Raw genomic sequence first — 19,376 nt, forward strand, 5'->3', positions numbered from 1 at the left:
ATTAAATGAATGTTATACTTTATACTTCCAACAATTATGTAGAAAATGCCATTTTACTAAAGGACAATGCAGTTATACCCCAAAGGCTTTAAAAAAATACAAATCCCTTTTCTAAATAGATAAATGATAAAACGATGGACATAACTTCAATGTAAATCTTATTTTACATATTTTGAACTATTAAGGATATTTTGGCTTCCACAAAACAAAACATTTTTGAAGCTATACAACTCAAGTAATATAACAAACGCTAGCTTACAGGTACACCATTTAATATTTATTATATGCATTTTATATACATTACTTTTAAACAGCTGTAATTAGCTATGTGGTACAATATTAAAAATTTACTTAATCATGTATTGTAAAACAAAACCTTACAAAACTCATCAGAACTTGCAAACTCATCAGAAATCTGTGGAAGACTAGAAAAAATACTTTATTGTATTAATCATGCATTACACAAACAAATTGTTTAGTTACACCATTAACTGAAGCACTTTGTAAAGCTGGGATAGCTAGACCAAACACAGCAGATTTCTGAATCTTGATTTGGCTATTTCAATATTCTATATTTAATCCAAAATAAAACCTTTTCACTCCAGAATTCACACAAATTTTTCAGTTACACAGGATTAGGGTGAAGCCCCTAAAGCAAGTAATCTGACAGGAAATCCTGGGCTGTAATATAAACAGTGTTCCATTTTAAACCTATATTGAGAGCGCTCTAGTCTTTTGTAAAAGTCCCATGCTAGACAAAGATATACAGGACTCAATAACACACACAAAACATGAGGGATATAAAGACCAACAGAAAAATGAAATAAATAACAGTAGGCCAATAGCATTAAGATGGTTAACCCTTGATAAATAAACTTGTAAATACAGTAAGATGTACAAAATATCACATAGTGATAGGATGCTGCAATTTTTTTTAAAAGAGTTAATTGCGGGTATTAAACCCCCTGTGTTTCATCGCAACACATTTACAGTTTTCAATGATTACACTTAACAGCTTTTATAGTGATGTTAAAATAGCATCCATATGGAAGGATTTACTGAGGATTTTAATTTGGGCAAGGGAAGAATGTAGTTACATAATAGTGGGTCAGTGAGGATGGTTTGATTGGGTTGTAACCAAATCAAACATTTCAGTATTAACCCTATTTGAAACATTATTCTGACAGGAAAATTATACAAAAGACTTATAAAAACTAGACATCCTGTCAAAAGTTCTGTAAAACAAAGGTTAAAATATATTTAATTTTTTTAATGCTTAAAGTCGACTAAAAGTATGTTGATGTTGGAAAATCAATAAAAGGAATTGAAGATGACATTCAATGGTTTAGTTGTAAGTTCACTGCCCACCATTGCACCACAATCCCAACCATAAGGCAGGACACAAGAGTCCAAAGTATTTACTGTTGTAAGAGTAACTTCCACATAACGTTGAAAACATCTACATTACAGTAAAGTAGATCAGTTCAAATCCAGTCAAGGCTACAAATACTGGTGTTTTATTTTAGATACAGTAATTACAGTTAAATGGTTTTGCCTGACGTTATTCAAGGATTTGGTGATACTTGGCCACAAGACACCTGCCTATGATCATCTATCAGGAAGAGCATTGCCCAGGCAGAACAGAGTAGTACTTAGTGTTACATAATAACCAGGTTACTAATGGCAGTGAAGCAATTCCTGTTCATTTCCAGCTCACCTGCTATGATGGGGCAAAAATATTTTAGCAATTGTTACACAAATACTTTGGCTAGGGCATCAGCTCCTGCACTAGCAATGTATGCTTTTGATGGATGGAAAGCTACGTCATAAATAGATTCATCACATTTTTTCCGATGAGCAGTAATTTCTTGAACACATGTCTTGCTATCCAGGTTCCACAGACGTATAGAACAGTCATGACCTGATACAATTTAAAAAAGGGTCAGGTTAATATTTCAATTATAAAGCAACATTAATGTCAATTACTGATAATATTAATCTAATTTTCTAGTCATCTACTTTAAAATTTCTCCCCAAGTCAAACATTCCAGTAACTCATTATTACTTAATTGAACATTAATTGTAAATTAAATAGTTTTTGAAACTGTGGATTTGTTGAATCTTTTGCTAAGTTATTCATTCTGTCTTAAAAGTTGTCTAGATAGAGCAAACAAAAATACAACCAGCTGAAGATCAATTTATTACAAACATTTAATTAAAGAAAGCAGCTACATACTTCCAGACATCAAGTAGATTCCATTAGGATCTACTGCCAGACTAGTAACAGCATCCAGGTGAGCGACCATAGCATGGATCAATTTACCTAAATTACAAAATTATTTATAGTTAAGCCAGGTGATCCTGTAACTTTACAATAATATTGTTCACAGTTTTCAATAACTTGGTATTACTTACCCGTTTTATTATCAAAAAACTTAATATGTCTATCTTCATGAGCCGTGATGGTCACAGGCAATGTGGGATGGCTGACAACTCTATTAATCTGATTGGCTAAAGGAGAAGCTGTGTACACAAAGTATGGAAAAAGCTGATGAAAATCATATTAGTCAGCAAACATTCACACTAAAACTGTGCAACAATTATTTAGCCATTTCAGGAATTTGCTGATTAAAAGTTTGATGGAATGGAAATAGCACAACTTAACAATAATTAAACGATCATAGCTCTGAAAATTAAGTGCCAATGCTCAGGCGCTAAGTACTGAAATTTCCTTTGAAACCTGAACTGCTTCTTTCCTTCCTTCTAATCCATTACGAGGTTCTTTCAAACCTTTTGTATTTTGATAATTTGTATTAAGATCTCCTACGTGATTCCGTATCACATTTTGGTTGATGACGATTCTGAGAAGGGCTTTGAAATGTTAAATTAAATGAGCTTCCTGCTGCTCATATCCACAGGGACTAGCATTTCTTCATCTATAGGAGACAGGGTGACTGACGTGATATATTATATGTCACCATATGTATTTTTTATAGGTATTGACAATTAGGTTGTCTGTTATGTGAGACATATACAATGAACAACACTGAGGTGGTGATAAAACGGATGCACAAGTTGAATTATTGAAAAAAAATGAATGAGTAATGAACAAATTTTTAAAGTGTATAGATATCAACACAATTATTACTATAGATGTGAAAAAAGTTTGACAAACTAAACAAGTTCAACTGAATCTATGAATCATAACTATCTTTTTACATTGGAACTAGCCATGCTAAATTGCCCATAGTCAGGGTTAAATATAGGGTAGGGGAATGGGTCTGGATGGGTTATTCTTCGGAGGGTCGGTGTGAACTTGTTGGGCCGATGAGCCTGTTACCATACTATAGGTAATCTAAAATAAAGCTAAGTTTCAGTAGCAGCCTAGAGGTTAACAAATTCTGCCCCCCACCCACCTTGAGGAACTGAATACTATTTAAATTAAGGAAGAATATAGAAAACTGCAGCAAACAGAGATTTGGGAGTCATTTTGCCTGATGTAGAAAAATCCAGCACACAAGTTCAGAAAGCAATGTTGAAGGTAAATGGAATGTTGCCCTTTATTTTGTAAAGAATGGAGCATATAAATAGGGTAGTGTTGCCCAAAAAATACAAGGCACTAGTCAGACCACAGCTAAAACACGGGCCAGTTTTGATCCTCTTGTCTCAGGAAAAATACACTGACATTGGAGACAATCCAGAGAAAATTCATCAGGTTGAACCTGAGAATGGAGGGATTGTTTTATGAGGAGGTAGGTTGAGTAGCTTGGTCCAGTATTCACTCAAGTTCAGAAGAATGACTTGGTTGAAACACATTGGGAGCTCTACAGGATAGATGCTCAGAGATTGCTTTCTTCAATGGGAGAATCCAGGACCAGAAGGCAGAATAAGGAGTTGTCCATTTAAGACAGCAGTGAGAAAGAATTTCTGCACGGGCTGGAAAGGCTGGGTCATTAAAAATCTCTGTCTCTCAGCCTGGAATATATTTATTCAATAAAGTTATGGGAAAAAGCAGGAAGGTGGGGTTGAGGATTATCACATCAGCTACGATCTCATTGAATGGCAGAGCAGAATTGTTGCCTTGAACGGTCTACTTCTGCGTCTTATGAATTGCTACTCTCACTATCATTACTATCTTTTCACGTCTGTCAGTGATAATCTCTGTATTCTAAATTGGGAGTAGCAATAGGGTAAAGGCAGTGGATAGTGAATGAAACACACTAATACAAGGAAGCAGTAAACTATCTTGCCCAGAAGATTGCAAGGTCTTCCTGCCTCTCTCCACTCCTCCCAGAAGCAGTACTGGCTTAGATTCAGGCCATCTACCTTGTTTTTTGTTCAGGGACCAGTATATGACGCAGAATCTAAATTTACATGCTAGGAAAAGGACTGAAGGAGTAACAATACTGATAATTATCTGTTCATTTAAAATATGCTTGTTTGTCTTTAACTCCTATGGACAGATGCAAATCTAGCTTTTGAATTTGCAAAGAACAACAAAGTACATCAATTTGTTTCACAACTTGAACACACTGTTTTTCTTTTGCATAACCAAATAAAAATTTTGATCGACTGACATTAGAGAAATAACAATCAGGTGGCCAACTTTGTGAAATAACACACACACAAAGGAAACAAAAATAGCAGCGTTCCCACACCAACCCTCCGAAGAGTAACCCACCCAGACCCAGACATTTACCCCTGACGAAGCCACATAACACTATGGGCAATTTAGCATGGCCAATTCACCGGACCTGCACATCTTTGGATTGTGGGAGGAAACCGGAGCACCCGAAGGAAACCCACGTAGACACGGGGAGAATGTGCAAACTCCAAACAGACAGTTGCCAGAGGTAGGAATTGAACCCGGGTCTCTGGTGCTGTGAGGCAGCAGTGCTAACCATTGCGCCACAGTGCTGCCCCGCATGTTGAAATGTGAAGTCAACCCAAGCTCTGATTTTATTTCAATTTATAAAACACAGGCAAACCACAGTAAAAAAACATAGCAAGAAGGCAGAGTTCACATGAATAAATAAGACAATGAACCAGTCAGGAGAAGAACTGATATGATGAATGAACAAATCTTCATGTATGAGTATACAGTTTCATAGCAATTTGTCACTAAGAACATTTTAGGCAGGTAATGGATGGGTGGGTTAAAAAAAGATGGAATTCAAGAAGATTCTCTTCATGGATTATCAAGTAGCAAGCTGAAACATTGATAACTTCACTATTTTGTTTTGTAATAAATAGATTTAACACAAATTTTTAAACAATATTTTCATACAACTCACCGGCGTCTACCTGCGATGCCAACATCACTAAAGGCTGAGAAGTTTCAATATCATAAATGACTGTGTTGCCACTATTAAAGGAACCCAAAATGTGCGCAGGATCAGCACCTACAAAGTCAACTGATGTAGGGATTCCATTTTCTGAAATGTTAGTTAAAGCACAGTAATCACATATTTGATAATCTTTAGAAATATTAACTGTACAAACTGCATAAAACTGCCATTGGCTTAGCAGTAAATAGACAATTTAGATTTTTAAAGCAGCGAGTTTACAGTGGAGCAGATAGTATAATGTATTAATGACATTAAGGCTACTCAGGCATATTTGAATAAATGAAGTTTTATTCCACATCTAATCTTTCTCTACCTGACAAGAAAGTGCTTGAAACATGCCTCTTATAAGCACAAACTTCAGATGAAGCAAATCTAACCGGAATACATTCAAATTTGCCTGCAGAACATCAGGTTTTCTAACATTATTTACACATTACACAATACATTGCAGAATCTTATGCCACAAATATACCACTTGTTAATTCTAAGAAATGGGAGGAGGGATGCTGATATACCACTATGAAGCACAATAGAAAGGGGGCCAAATGCACAAATGCCATGGTCCTTTCTTGTTCCAAGTATAAATTATAACAAATAAATATTCCACTGCTACTACAGTAGCTCGTGACAAATCTGCAATGATAACAAGATATCCTTTCCAGACAAATCCTTAGTAATTATTCTATAATTTCAACTATAATTTTTAAAGTTCTTTAGGAAAAAAATAGCTTCTGCACAGGGCAGGAACACGGATTGTGTTTACAATGCGTTACTTTAAATAGGAACCAGTTACCAGTGGCTTATGGTTCATTCTCATTTACTAAGGAGCAATATGGTTGCATCTTTAATCCTCACTTACGCTTTGCACAGGATTTACAGAATGAATTTAACTTTGAGTTTAATCCTCACATTGTTCTTCTCATAAACCAGAATCCAAGCTTACTAGCCTTTTCACAACTGAACCAACCTCAGCAAAATGTTGAAATAAAACCCTGTATTTTGCTATTTCGAAAGACAGAAAGAGGCATTACTATAAAAAAAATCTGTTAAATTCAATAACATCGCTATACTTACCCCCGTCTACATTGTAAGTACTAAGGCAAGGTGACTTCTCAGTTGGGTTCCATAACCGAATAGTGCCATCTGCTGAACAAGACAGCAACCGGTTCTTTATTCCACTAAATGAAAGACCCCATACTGCATTTGTGTGTGCCACCAATGTATTTGATAGGACACTTGGATCTGTAGATAAATATGAAACAAATAGTCAATTTTGAGGTGCTCCTGGTTCTTTAACATTTCCTCATACATCATGTATTCTACTATTTGCAATACAGTCTCCAGATGAATTACAAGGGAAAATCGCAAAGTAGAAGCTAAGTTAGTTTCCGACAAAAATACATTATACTAATTTACCATTTCAGTAGTGGCGCATAACTAATTCAGAAAGCACTTGACAGTATAGTATGGTCTACAATGATTTAATGCATATTCTCTCTTTTGATCATGCTGCAGCATATGGTGGGTCCTTATGATTCAATCAGCTGATTTGATTATCAGTGCTAACTTAGTACATTATAAGGGCAATATTGGAATTCTTTTACAAAAGGTAATTGATATGGGTGCACATCTTGGGCCTTATGCCTGATCTTCTGGACTCTGGATCAACAAAGTTAGGTCATAAGGCCCAAGGTAAGTGCCGGGCCATCACAGAAGTCTCACTGCAATGACTCTGGGCATTTTCAGTTAAGTTTGAGCTTTCAATGAACAATTCTCCTGCTCATCAGTACACTAAAAAAGGTCTTTGACTTTTGGAGACTTCAGACATTTTTGAATTACTTATCTGAACTATCTAGAAAGTAGCAGGCAGAAACTCCTGATTCAAATCAAAGTACCTATAGATACTCCCTACCCAATCTTTCTAGGTTCCACCACCTGACATCCCCATCTATCACCACTAACCTTACAAGACTTTGCATCTCAAACCCACCTCCCTATCCCATCTTTAAACACATTAACCACGATAAAAGATTGTTTAAATGATTTGTCTGTTGAACACTTAGGAGACCACAGTAGCTACTGCCATCGAAAGGAAAGGCATTATATGTACGAAGAAGTTAGGTTTGGAAATGCAGAGCTGTGTCAGGGTGGAGAAAGGTAGGAACAGAGTGGCAATTTGACAGTGATTGTCATTCTGCTCCCATCTTTCTACACCTTGACACAGCTCTGCATTTCCAATCTAGCTTCTTCGTACATGTAATACCTTTAATATGGCACTAGCTACTATGGTCTCCTAAGTGTTCAACACACTGAAATCATTTGATCAGCTTTTCACTGTGGTGAATATGTCTCTAAATGGGCAGTATTTATTAAAGGCTACCAAAATAAATTAATTAACAAACTAATTTTCAACCAGATGACATGATTAATGGAAACAAAAAGTAACTGTTTTTAAATTTTACATTTTCAGGTTGGCAACTGTAGCAGTGCGTCTCAGGGATCAGTGCTGGGGTTACAATTACTTACATTAATGATATATTAATGATTTGGATGAGGAAAATGAATGCACTGTAACCAAGTCTGCGGATGGCACAGGTCTGCAGAAGAAATTACAGATTAAGCTAGTGGGCAAAAAGTTGGCAAATGGAATATAAAGTGTGAAATGTGAAGTTAAGCACTTTGGTAGGAAGAATAGAGGAGCTAAATATCATTTAAATGGAGAAAGACTATATAAAGCTATATGTCAGAGGGATTTTAAAGTTCTCATCCAGGAATCACAAAAAAGCTAGCACCAAAGTTCAAAAGGTAACTGAGAAGTGTTATGAGGATGTGGGTGTACTGTGCCTTTAAGAGAGTTAAAAGCTAGCAAAACTAACTAGCAAAACTAGTGTTCTCAACAAGATACAATGTAACATGTGGTCCAGCTATTGGGGTAGCTAGGGTAGCTGGTTGCTGGGAGACAAAAACAAATTTGAATTAAGCCAGTCAGTTTAAATTATACCCCAAAAAATACCAAATTGCAATCAAGTTTGAATTTAGTATATTGACAATCTTAAAAGCCAACAACACAACCTGATGCTTTGGAGGGATAGGACCGGGGAAAATTGAACAGTTAGGAGGAGAACTGCCAAGCTACCAGCACGTAGAGACTGTCCGAAAAATAGCTCTCTTAAAGGTACCTTGCTCGATCAGTGACCTGTGAAACAGAAATCCCCAAGAAGAAAAGACGACAGAGGAAGAGAAGATTTGATGTCTGGCTGGTTTTGAAAATTTGAATTTTTGGCAAATCTTAATCGGGGTGGGGGGAGGTTTATTGGACTAGTATTATAGAAGGGAAAGGTAAAAGATAGGTGAGAGGAAGAGGTTGTAAATAGTTATTAGTTAATTATTCTCTGTCATACTTTAAGAAATGAAGTTGTTAACTTTTACTTTAAATAGTTCTCGGCCTCTTGAATTTGCAGGAGATAAATCTTTTCTGTGTGGCTGGTTTAAATTAAGCAGGAGGGCTTAAGTTGTGTTGTAACAGAAGGCAATGGAACGTTGGCCTTTATTTCAAAAGTAATGCAGTATAAAAGCGGGGTGGATTTTGCTAAAGCAATATAAGACCACAACTGGAATACTGTAAACTGTTCTGGGCCCCTTACCTAAGGTGATATATACTGGCACTGGAGCTAGTCGAGAGAAAGTTCCCAAGGATGATACCAGGTTTGGAAGAACTGTCTTATGAGAAGTTTAATAGATTGGGGCTGTATTCATTGAATATAGAAGAACGAGAGGCAACCTTACTGATACATAAAAGATTCTTAGAGGTGACAGCGTAATGCTGGACAAGCACAGCAGGTCAGGCAGCATCCAAGAAGGAGGAGAATTGATATTTTAGGCATACACCCTTCATCAGGAATGTCTCATTCAGAAACGTCTCATGCCTATGAAGGGCTTATGCCTGAGACTTTGATTCTCCTGCTCCTGGGATGCTGCCTGACCTGCTGTGCTTTTCCAGCACTACACTCTCGACTCTGATCTCCAGCATCTGCAGTCCTCACTTCCTCCAAGATTCTTCGAGGATTTGACAAGGTAAATGTGGAAAAGTTGTTTCCTCTAGTGGGAGAGTCTAAGATCAAAGGGCAAGCATTCAGGAGAAGGTCAGAGTCGAAGAGGAATTTCTTTTCTTAAAGGGTTGTGGATTTGTGAAATTCTTTACCAAAGAGGGCTGACTCAATAACTATACCTAAGGCGGAGAGATTTTAAATCGGTAAGGGACTCAAAGTTTAAGGGGAAAAGGCAAGAAAGTGGAGTTGAAGATTTTCAGATCAGCCATGACCTCACTTAACAGAAGATTATGCTCGATGGGCTGAACAGCCTACTTCTGCTCCTATGTCTTATGGACAGTTGAAACTTTATTGCTGGAACAGCACAGCAGGTCAGGCAGCATCCAGGGAACAGGAGATTCGACGTTTCGGGCACAGGCCCTTCTTCATTCCTGAAGAAGGGCCTGTGCCCGAAACGTCGAATCTCCTGTTCCCTGGATGCTGCCTGACCTGCTGTGCTGTTCCAGCAATAAAGTTTCAACTTTGATCTCCAGCATCTGCAGACCTCACTTTCTCCTGTCTTATGGACAGCTTGAGTATACATGGGCCTTAGCTTATGATGGAGGAACATTATACACCAGGACAAATTCACAAAATTAGGTATGAAAGGTATAAAGACAAACATGGATCAATTGTTATTTTACTGAATGAGTAATTTTTGAGGGCCCTGACTTATGATCTAAAGCCATAAGTACACATTCAAAATGGGAAATTTGAATTCAGTTATTTAAATACATTTGGAATATACCATTAGCATCAGTAATCGTGACCATGCCGTAAAAACTCATCTGGCTAATTAATATCTGAAGGGAAGAGAATCTCCCATACTCATTTATTCTAGTCTGGATGTGACTTCAGATTCCTAGTAATGTAGCTGACTCTTCAACTGTTCCCTGAAATTGCCTATAAAGGTATTCAGTTTTTAGCAACATAGCTCACAACCACGATCATCTTAATTGAAATTAGGAATACTCAGTTAAAAACTGACTTTGTCAGCAATGCTTACATCTTATCCTATGAAGGAATTCATTTACAAAATGAAGACCCAATTTCTTGTAAGGTCTTACTCTTTGGGTATAATTTGGAATAAAAGCTTAATGACCCTTAATATTCTTCTATTGAATGTTGACTTTACCCACAGAATAAGGAAGGAAATTAATGAATAATTAACATACACTGGAGTGTATCAAGGAATATCCATGACAGTGCATAAATAAATGCTAGATTCAAATTATTATGAAAGCACTTACAATGTTTAAAATCAAAGTACTGAAATTAAAGATTTTAAATCTTCAAAAGAATCATTTGTGGAATTTGAAACAAAAACTGTTTAAAGACTGCCTACTGAAAAAGTGAAGAATAAGCAGTATTTTCATTTAGTACATACCATATGTATCATATGGATCAACATTGGGACTTGGCATGTTCCAGCATCGTATTGTAGCATCAATTCCACCACTGAAACACTGCTCACCATTAGAACTAATTGTCAAAGACAGTACAGGTCCACTAGAAACAAAAGAAAACAGTGAAACAAATATGAACTATATCAAATTTATGAAGTGAACATTACTAGAAGCAACTGCTGACTCGACAATTATTATTGAACTACTCAAATTATACATGATATAGATAATCTGTCTCATTAGAATGGTTAAATTATAAAGAAATATTTAGATCTGCAAAATTTTTTGTTAAATTACAAAGCAATGACATTTTTTTCTATTTTTCTGCATAGTTTTAAATGGATTGCATTGTGTGTTGGTGGATATTTTATAGTAAAATAATCTATTAGAAAACTGATGTTACTTACATATGGGCTCTGAATGTATAAATTGGTTCCACATCTAATGAGGTACTCCTGAAAGAACAGATTTGTAATAGCCAAATATTATTCAGTTTTGTTGCTACAATTAAAACACGGTAAAACAAAAACAGAAAGTGCTGGAGAAACTCAGCAGGTTTGGCTGAATCTGTGGAGAGAAAAGCTGAGTAAATGTCAGAACTGAAAATAGCTGGGAAAGTGTGGCATTTTTGTTATTCATGGAGTGGGGGACTGAATCAAGGATATGGAGACAGAAAAAAAGGGTAAGCAAAGATTACTTGTGATAGGCTGCGATCATGATCAGTGCTAGGTAGGGTGCTAATAAGAAGAGTAAGTGTTAGAAAATGGGTTGGTTGTGCTGGGTGCAACCCATAAAAGACAAGAAGAGGGGAAGAGTGAACAAACAAAGGTGTTCATGTTCTGAAATTGTTAATCTTCATGTTGAGTCCTTAAGGCTGAGGAACCCAGACAGGTGACGTGTTGTTCCTTCAAATTACAGTGAGCCCTGCAGGAGGCCCAAGACAAGAATTTTAGCAATGGGAACACAGAGGTTTGTTGAAGTGGTAGGCAATTGGAAGCTCAGGGTCATGCTTTTACGGACAGAGCACAGATGTTCGGCAAAGCTGTCATCTAGTCTGTGTTTCATCTCCCCAATGTAGAGTAGACCACGTGAGCAGTGAATATAGTCGACTAGATTGGCAGTGTGGACAAAAGAAGGTACTTTTTAGAGATTAAGCAACTAAAAATAACCCTGAATTTCCAGTTGCCTGCCACTTCAATGAACCGTGCTCCAACATTTGTGTTTCAAGCCTGCTGCAGTGCTCTATCGATCTCAAGAGATGGAAATGTGTTGCTGGAAAAGCGCAGCAGGTCAGGCAGCATCTAGGGAACAGGAGAATCGACGTTTCGGGCATTAGCCCTTCTTCAGGAATCTCTATCGATCTCAACACAAGCTGGAGGAACAAGACCTCCCTCACACCTCAGTATCTTGCAACCTTAAGGACTCGATTGAGTTTAACAATTTAAGAATGTGAACACCTTCTTCTATGTTCATTACCCTTCCCCAAAACATCTATTTACTGTTTTTATGGGTTGCAAGCACATCAACCCGTTTTCAACCACTTACGCTTCTTGATAGAACCGTCCCTAGATCTCTACCTCTTGGCTTATAACCACTCATCTCATTATGTGTCAAACCCTTTTTTTCTCTCTCTGGGCCAGTCTCCATCTACCTCTATTCACACCCCAATTGTCATCACCATCAATGCTATCCTTTCCTAGCTGTTATCAGTTCTGACAAGGGGTCACTGGACTCAAAAGATTAACTTGTTTCTCTTTCTAAAATTCAGCCAGACCTGTTGAGTTCCTCCAACATTTTTTGTCTTCGTTTCAGATTTCCACCATCAGAAGTTTTTATTTTACATTAAGTATGTAGTTGTTTTCCACACTTATCTTCTAGCTGCTTAATATAGATATCAAACTATGGAGAATTGCTGTATATAATTCCCAAGGCAGCTGAGATCACAGGAGAAACAATCTTCAACATTGCTATAAAATTATATGAATTGCAAAAAAACGTAACAGAACATATTATAGAATCTCTGAAATTTCAAATATCTTACTTTTATGACAAAACAGAAAAAGGCAAAATATTCAATAAATCTAAGCATAACACCATAAAGAAAGATTTCTTTATGCACAATGAATAAAAACTTAACTCATTAATAAGGAAAGTTTTCAATTTTGCCAAAATGACATACTGAGCAAGCCTTATTTCAATGTAGCAAGAACAATACATGATACGAATGATATACACGGCTCAACATTATTTTTTCACCTATGCATTTTGGAAAGATATACAGTTGGTCAATTGAGTCAGCAATAAAATGGCACATGAACTACAAAGTAGAAACTTGTACACCTTGGTAGAAATAAACAAGAAAGCTTTTATTTAAATGCAGTGAGACCGCAGAATATTGTAAGGTGAATGGAATATAAATTAACAGGGGAGGTATTTTATTGAAACATAAGACTAGTGGTATAGTGAATGATGAGAGGATACTTTCTCTTATTAGAGAAACTAGAATTGGTTATCATTTAAAAATAAGGGGTTGCCCATTTAAGAAAGAGAAGAGGAGAAACGCTTGCTCAGAAGTTTGTTAACACTCTACCCCAGAGAACAGTGAATAGAGGTTAATTGAATTATTTTAAGTTTGAGTTAGATAGAATTTTGATTAATAAAGGATCGTGTATAGACTGGAAAATAGAATTTAGGTCACAATCAAATCAGCTCTACTCTTATCAAATGATAATGGAGGCTTGAGGAATAAAATAACCTACTCCGGCAGGGTAGAATTCAATACGATAGAGGGATTTGGGTCTCTTTATACATCAAACAAAAGTTAGCATGCAGATGCAGCTATTAATTAGGAAGACAAATAGAGTATTAGCATGTATTGCAAGAGGGCTAGTGAAGAAAGCAGGGAAGTCATGCTGCTACAGTCCAGGTTATCGGTGAGACCTCACTTAGAATACGGTGTACTGATTTGGATCCGTTGTTTAAGTGGAATTATAATGACATTAGTAGCACTTCAGAGAAGGTTCACTAGGCTCAGTCCTGTGAGCAAAGATTACGCAGCTTGAGTCTGTACTCATTTGAGATGAGAAGAATGATAGGTGACTTTATTGAATCGTAACATTCTGATGGGCCTTGATAAGGTAGATGATGGAATGATTTTTAGTGGAGAAATCTAAGACTGGGGACATAGTCCCAAAATAAGCAATCGCCTATTTAAGACAAAGGAATGCTCTTTCTCAAAGAGTTTGTAACAATTTGGAACTCTATTTCCTGGAGACCATATGAACACACAAATTAGGAACAGGAACAGGCTAATCAGTCACTCAAGCCTGCTCAACAATTCAAAAAGATCATGCTGATTTCAGTATGGCCTCAACTCCACATTTTTGTGTATCCCCTGATAAGCTTTAGAGTCCCTTGTTAGTAAAGAACCTATCTATACCTTAAAAATATTCATTGATGCTGCCTCCATTTCTCTCTGGGGAAGAGTTCCAAAGCCTCTCAATTATCAAGGATGACCCATTACTTTTAACTGTCTCCTCTACTTCCAGTCTCTCTCACAAGGGCAAACATTCTCTTCTAACACTAAAGAGACTCAACCTGTCCACAATTTCCATGCTAGAGAAACACCACCAGCTCCCAAACCTCCTGCTCCCCTCTCCCATCTCATATTCCTCTCTGAGCTACTTCTAATCCATTTACATCCTTTCTTGAACAAGGAGACCAGATCTACATACTGTATTCCAGCTGTGGTTCAGTCAACACCCTATATAACTGTAGCAAAGCATCTATTTCTATATTCCATTCCACTTGCAATAAATGGTATTTGCCCTCCTAATTACTTGCTGTATCTGCATACCTGCTTTTTGTGTACTTAGCCACAGATCCCTGTACTCCTGAGTTTTTCAATCTCTCTCCATTAAATAAGGTGTAGTTTTTCTATTCTTCCTGCCAAAGTGGACATTACATTTTCTTGCATTATACTCCATTTGCCATTTCTTTTTCCTTTACTCACTTAACCTATCTACATCCTTTTGCAGGATCCTCACAACCTCTTCACAATTTCTTCTTTACCTAACTGTGCCAACAGCAAATTTAGCATTTAGTTTAGCATTAACTATGCATTTGGTTCTTTCATCTAGTTTATCCCTATGGCACCCTGCTTATTACAGCCTACTAACTCAAAAATAACCAATTTATGTTCACCATTTTCTGTTACGTAACCAACCCTCGACAGACTCTATAATGCAATCCTGAGAGCTCTTATTCTGCACAATAAACTTTGAAGTGACACCCTGTCAAAGGCATTCTGGAAACTAAGTATGCAATTCCAAAGGGCTTCCGTTATCTACATTACGTATTACTTCTGCAAAAGACTTCAAAGAGTTAATCAAACATCAATTTCCTTTCATAAAACAATGGCACCAGGCAAAGTCAGCATGGAGATTTTCTAAGTGTCCCACTATAATCCTCCTTAATAAAAGGCCAAAAGACCATAAGACATAGGAGCATAAATGTGGCCATCGAGCCTGCTCCACCATTCAATTATGGCTGATAGGTTTCTCAATCCCATTCTCTCACTTTCACACTGTAACCCTTAATCTCGTTGACAATCAAGAATCCATCACCATCTTAAATATACTCAATGACCTGGCCTCCACAGCCTTCTGTGACAGTGAATTCCATAGATTCACCATTCTCTGGCTGAAGAAGTTTTCCTTATCTCCATCCTAAAAGGCCTTCGCTCTACTCGAAGGCTGTGCCCTCGAGTTCTAGTCTCTCCTACCAATGGAAACATCTTCCTGACATCCACTCTCTCCAGGCCATTCAATATTCTCTATGTTTCAATTAGATCCCCCTTTATCCTTCTAAACTCCAAGTATAGACCGACCCAGTCCTCAAATGTTCCTCATATATTAAACTTTCCATTCCTGGAAGCATTCTCGTGAACCTCCTCTGAACACGCTCCAGGGCCAGTACATCCTTCCCTGAAATATGGGGTCCAAAACTGCACACAATACTCTAAATGTGGTCTGACCGCAGCATTACAGAGCATCAGAAATTCATCCCTTCTTTTATATTCAAATCCTCTAAAAATAAATGCCAATTTTGCATTCAATTTCCTAACTACTGACTCAACCTGCAAGTTTACCTTGAGAGAATCCTGGACGAGAACTCACAATCCATCTGCACTTCAGACTTGTGAATTTTCTCCCCATTTAGAAAATAGTCTATGCTTCTATTCTTCTTATCAAAGTGCATGACATCACACTTTCCCACGTTGTACTCCATCTGCCAAATCTTTGCCCACTCTCCTAACCTGTCCAAATCCTTCTACAAACTCCCTACCTCAACACTACCTATCTTTGTATCATCTGCAAACTTAGCCAGAATGCCCTCAATTCCTGAGAAATAGATTCCTGTATTTTCACAAGAATGTATGTTTGCATGTCTGTAGTTTTCTACTTTCTGTCTCCTTCCTTTTTTGATTAAAATGAGTTATACTCCAGAATCCAGGGAGTTTTAGAAAATCAATAGTAATCACTTAATGAAGAAGCCCATCATGATCAAGGGGTATATCAACTTTTATTTCTAATCATTTTCTCTGCACACCTTCCCTATCAATGCGATGGTTTTAAGCACCTCCTTTCCTTTCACAGTAATTTCTAGGATGTTATTTGCATCATCCACACAGGAGGTGAGTGCAAAATATCTGATGACATCCCCTGCTACTTCTTTACTTTCCATTACCAAGTTCCCAGACTCTTACTCGAGAGGACCAGCATTCATTTCTTTTTTAAAACTCATACTGTGTTTTTATTTTTATAGCCAACTTTTACTGAAACTCCAACTTCTTTCTCCTTATTAATCTTTTACTCTTTGTTTCTTTTATATTCTGCTATTTCTTTCTATTTGATACTATCTTTAAATTCCTTGGTTAGCCACAGACAATTCATCTATGGCTAACCCATCAGTGGTGTCTGAATCATTGAATACAAAGTCAAAAAGAAACGAAACGGAATTTACCACCTGTCATCAACCTTCCAACAAAAATGCCACTGCAAACCCTATAGGCTCTGCAAATTCCTCCTTACCAACATCTGGTGATTGTGCCAAAATTGGGAGTGTTGTCTCACATTCAAGTAACAGCCTGACAAGTCATACTCTTGGAATTATACTTGATAGATAATATCCTCAACATCAAAATCCTTGGGTACGTGATGACCCATTGGCAGACACGTGACTGCATACAGTAGGTGGGAATTGCTCTGCAAGTCCTCAACATTAACTTCAATCCCCACGAATTCTCCTGGCATCAGGTCAAACGTAGGCAAATGAAATATCCCACACTGCATCACTCCTCTATGTTGAGCACCAACTGGAAGAAGGACAAAGGATGGCAAGGGCACAAAATATACTCTGGGCAGGGAACTTCAATGTCCATCATGAAGTGTGGTTCTGTAGCACCACGATCAGAGCTAGCTGACTGTTGAGTAACATGACAGTTCGACTGGGCCCGTGGCAGGTGCTGAAAGAATCAAGAGGGTAAAAAGAACTCCCAACAGACCTCATCCCCACTACTGAACCTCTTGCAGATATAGCTGTCCATGACAAAACTGGTAGTAGTGACGCTATGGTCCTTGCAGAGACAAAAACCTGTCTTTGCATCCAGTTTATCATCAATCATTTCATGCGGTACGTTCATGTTGCTAAATGGGACAAATGTCAAACAGGTCTAGCAGTTTCAAACAGATCTATGGGTATCCATAAGGCACTGTGGACTATCAGTAGAATTGTATTCAACCATAAACTCTGACCTCAGCCACACCCCACTGTATCATCAACATACGGTTCAACTCTGGCTCAAAGACGACTGCAGGTGGGCATGCATGGTGAAGCACCAGGCATACCTAAAAATGAGGTAAACCTGGCAAAGCTACAATACCAATTGGAAAAAAAGCATACAATAGACAGAGATCTAAGCTCTGGTGCCCTATCAGTTGTGAATGGCAATGGACAATGAAACAACTAACCACAGAAAGGTCCACAAAAATCTCAATCCTCAGCACATCAGCATAAGTGGCTCATGTATTTGCAACCACCTTCAGCCAGAAGTGTTGAGTGGATGTTCTGTCTTGACCCCCAGCTTCATTGGTGCTAATCTTCAGTCAATTTGATTCACTTCACGAGATATTAATAAACAGCTGAAAGCAACAGATATTACAAAGCTTATGGGTCCTGACAACATTCTAGCAATGGTACTGAAGACATACTTTAGAACTAACCCAACTCTGGTCAAGGTGTTCCAGGATAATTATAACACCGACATCTGGCCACAGATAAATATGCCCAAGTATATACTGCCCACAAAAAGCAAAACAAATTCAACCCAACTAAGTACCAGCAAAAAAGGCTACTCTCAATATCAAGGCAATCGAAGGTGAAATTGGCTATCAGGTAGCCCTTGTACAACAATAACCTGCTCACTGATGCTCAGTTGGGTTTGATCAGGGCCATGTAGCTCCAGAGCTCATTACAGCATGGTCCAAACATGGATAAAAGAGATGAACTCCAGGAGGAAAGAGTGACTACCCTTGAGAAAAAAAGGAACATTTGACACATTATGATATCCAGGAGTTCCAGTAAAATAGAAGTCAATGGGAATTAGGGGATTCAACTAGCTGGGGTCATACCTAGAAAATGAGTATATTATTAGAGGTTCAATCATTCAGTCCCAGGTCACCCATGCAGTAGTTCTCTAGGGTAGTGTTGATGTTTTGCTTCAAAAACCTTCCTTAAATTAGAAGTCAAAAGTGAAGATATCCCCTGATATGTTCCATACCATTTAAGAATCCCAATATACTGAAGTAATTATGCCCATATATAACAATCAGGCTGATAACTAGCAAGCAATATTTATACCACTCAAAATAAAATAAAGAACTGTAGATGTTGGAGATCTGAAACTAAAACAGAAATTGCCAGCGAAACTCAGTAGATCGCCACACCTGTGGGAAGAGAGCAGAGTTAAAGTTTTGAGCCCAGTGACTGATGAAGAGTCACCAGACTTAAAACATTCACTTTGCTTTATTCCCACAGAATGTGCAAGACTTGCTGAGTTTTGCCAGCAATTTGTTTTAGATACACACCACTCAAATGGCATTACTATCTCGGAATTCAATTATTGATATGGAGCAGGGTGCACGATTACTATTGGTCACGCAACTGAATTGGATTAGATATATACTGTGGCTACAAGAGCAGGTCAGAGCTTAGGAACTCTGTAGAAATTAACGCATCACCTGACTTCCTGAAGTCTGCCCACCATCTGCAAGGCACAAGCAAGGAGCATGATTGGAATACTCTCCACTTGTCTGGATGAATGCAGCTATAACAAAACCAAAGTAGCTCAACACCATTCAGAAAAAAGCAGCATCCTTGATTGGTGCTCCATCTACTGCTTTAAACATTCACTTCTTTACCAGTAACAGACTGGCAGCAATGGACACCATCTACAAGATGCAAAGTTGCAAACC

The 19,376-nt window shown here is 37.7% G+C and overlaps 1 protein-coding gene across 5 annotated transcripts in view; it reads right to left on the reverse strand.

Moving 5' to 3' along the window:
- Window positions 1–264: 264 nt before the first annotated feature.
- strn3 (striatin, calmodulin binding protein 3) overlaps window positions 265–19,376 on the reverse strand; it is a 196,807-nt gene continuing 177,695 nt past the window's right edge. For all 5 annotated transcript variants that reach the window (XM_043698050.2, XM_043698049.2, XM_087990043.1 and 2 more), the window contains 7 exons: window positions 11,250–11,297; window positions 10,824–10,945; window positions 6,423–6,590; window positions 5,295–5,435; window positions 2,416–2,523; window positions 2,237–2,323; window positions 265–1,921 (listed from right to left, as the gene is read on the reverse strand). In XM_043698050.2, coding sequence (XP_043553985.1) covers window positions 1,752–1,921; window positions 2,237–2,323; window positions 2,416–2,523; window positions 5,295–5,435; window positions 6,423–6,590; window positions 10,824–10,945; window positions 11,250–11,297 — 844 coding nt within the window. In that variant the 3' untranslated portion in view covers window positions 265–1,751. The remainder of the gene's footprint in view (window positions 1,922–2,236; window positions 2,324–2,415; window positions 2,524–5,294; window positions 5,436–6,422; window positions 6,591–10,823; window positions 10,946–11,249; window positions 11,298–19,376) is intronic.

The sequence above is a fragment of the Chiloscyllium plagiosum genome, unplaced genomic scaffold (genome assembly GCF_037043375.1).
Source record: "Chiloscyllium plagiosum isolate Xiang-an unplaced genomic scaffold, Cpla_swu_hap1 HiC_scaffold_8, whole genome shotgun sequence".
Classification (NCBI taxonomy): Eukaryota; Metazoa; Chordata; class Chondrichthyes; order Orectolobiformes; family Hemiscylliidae; genus Chiloscyllium; species Chiloscyllium plagiosum.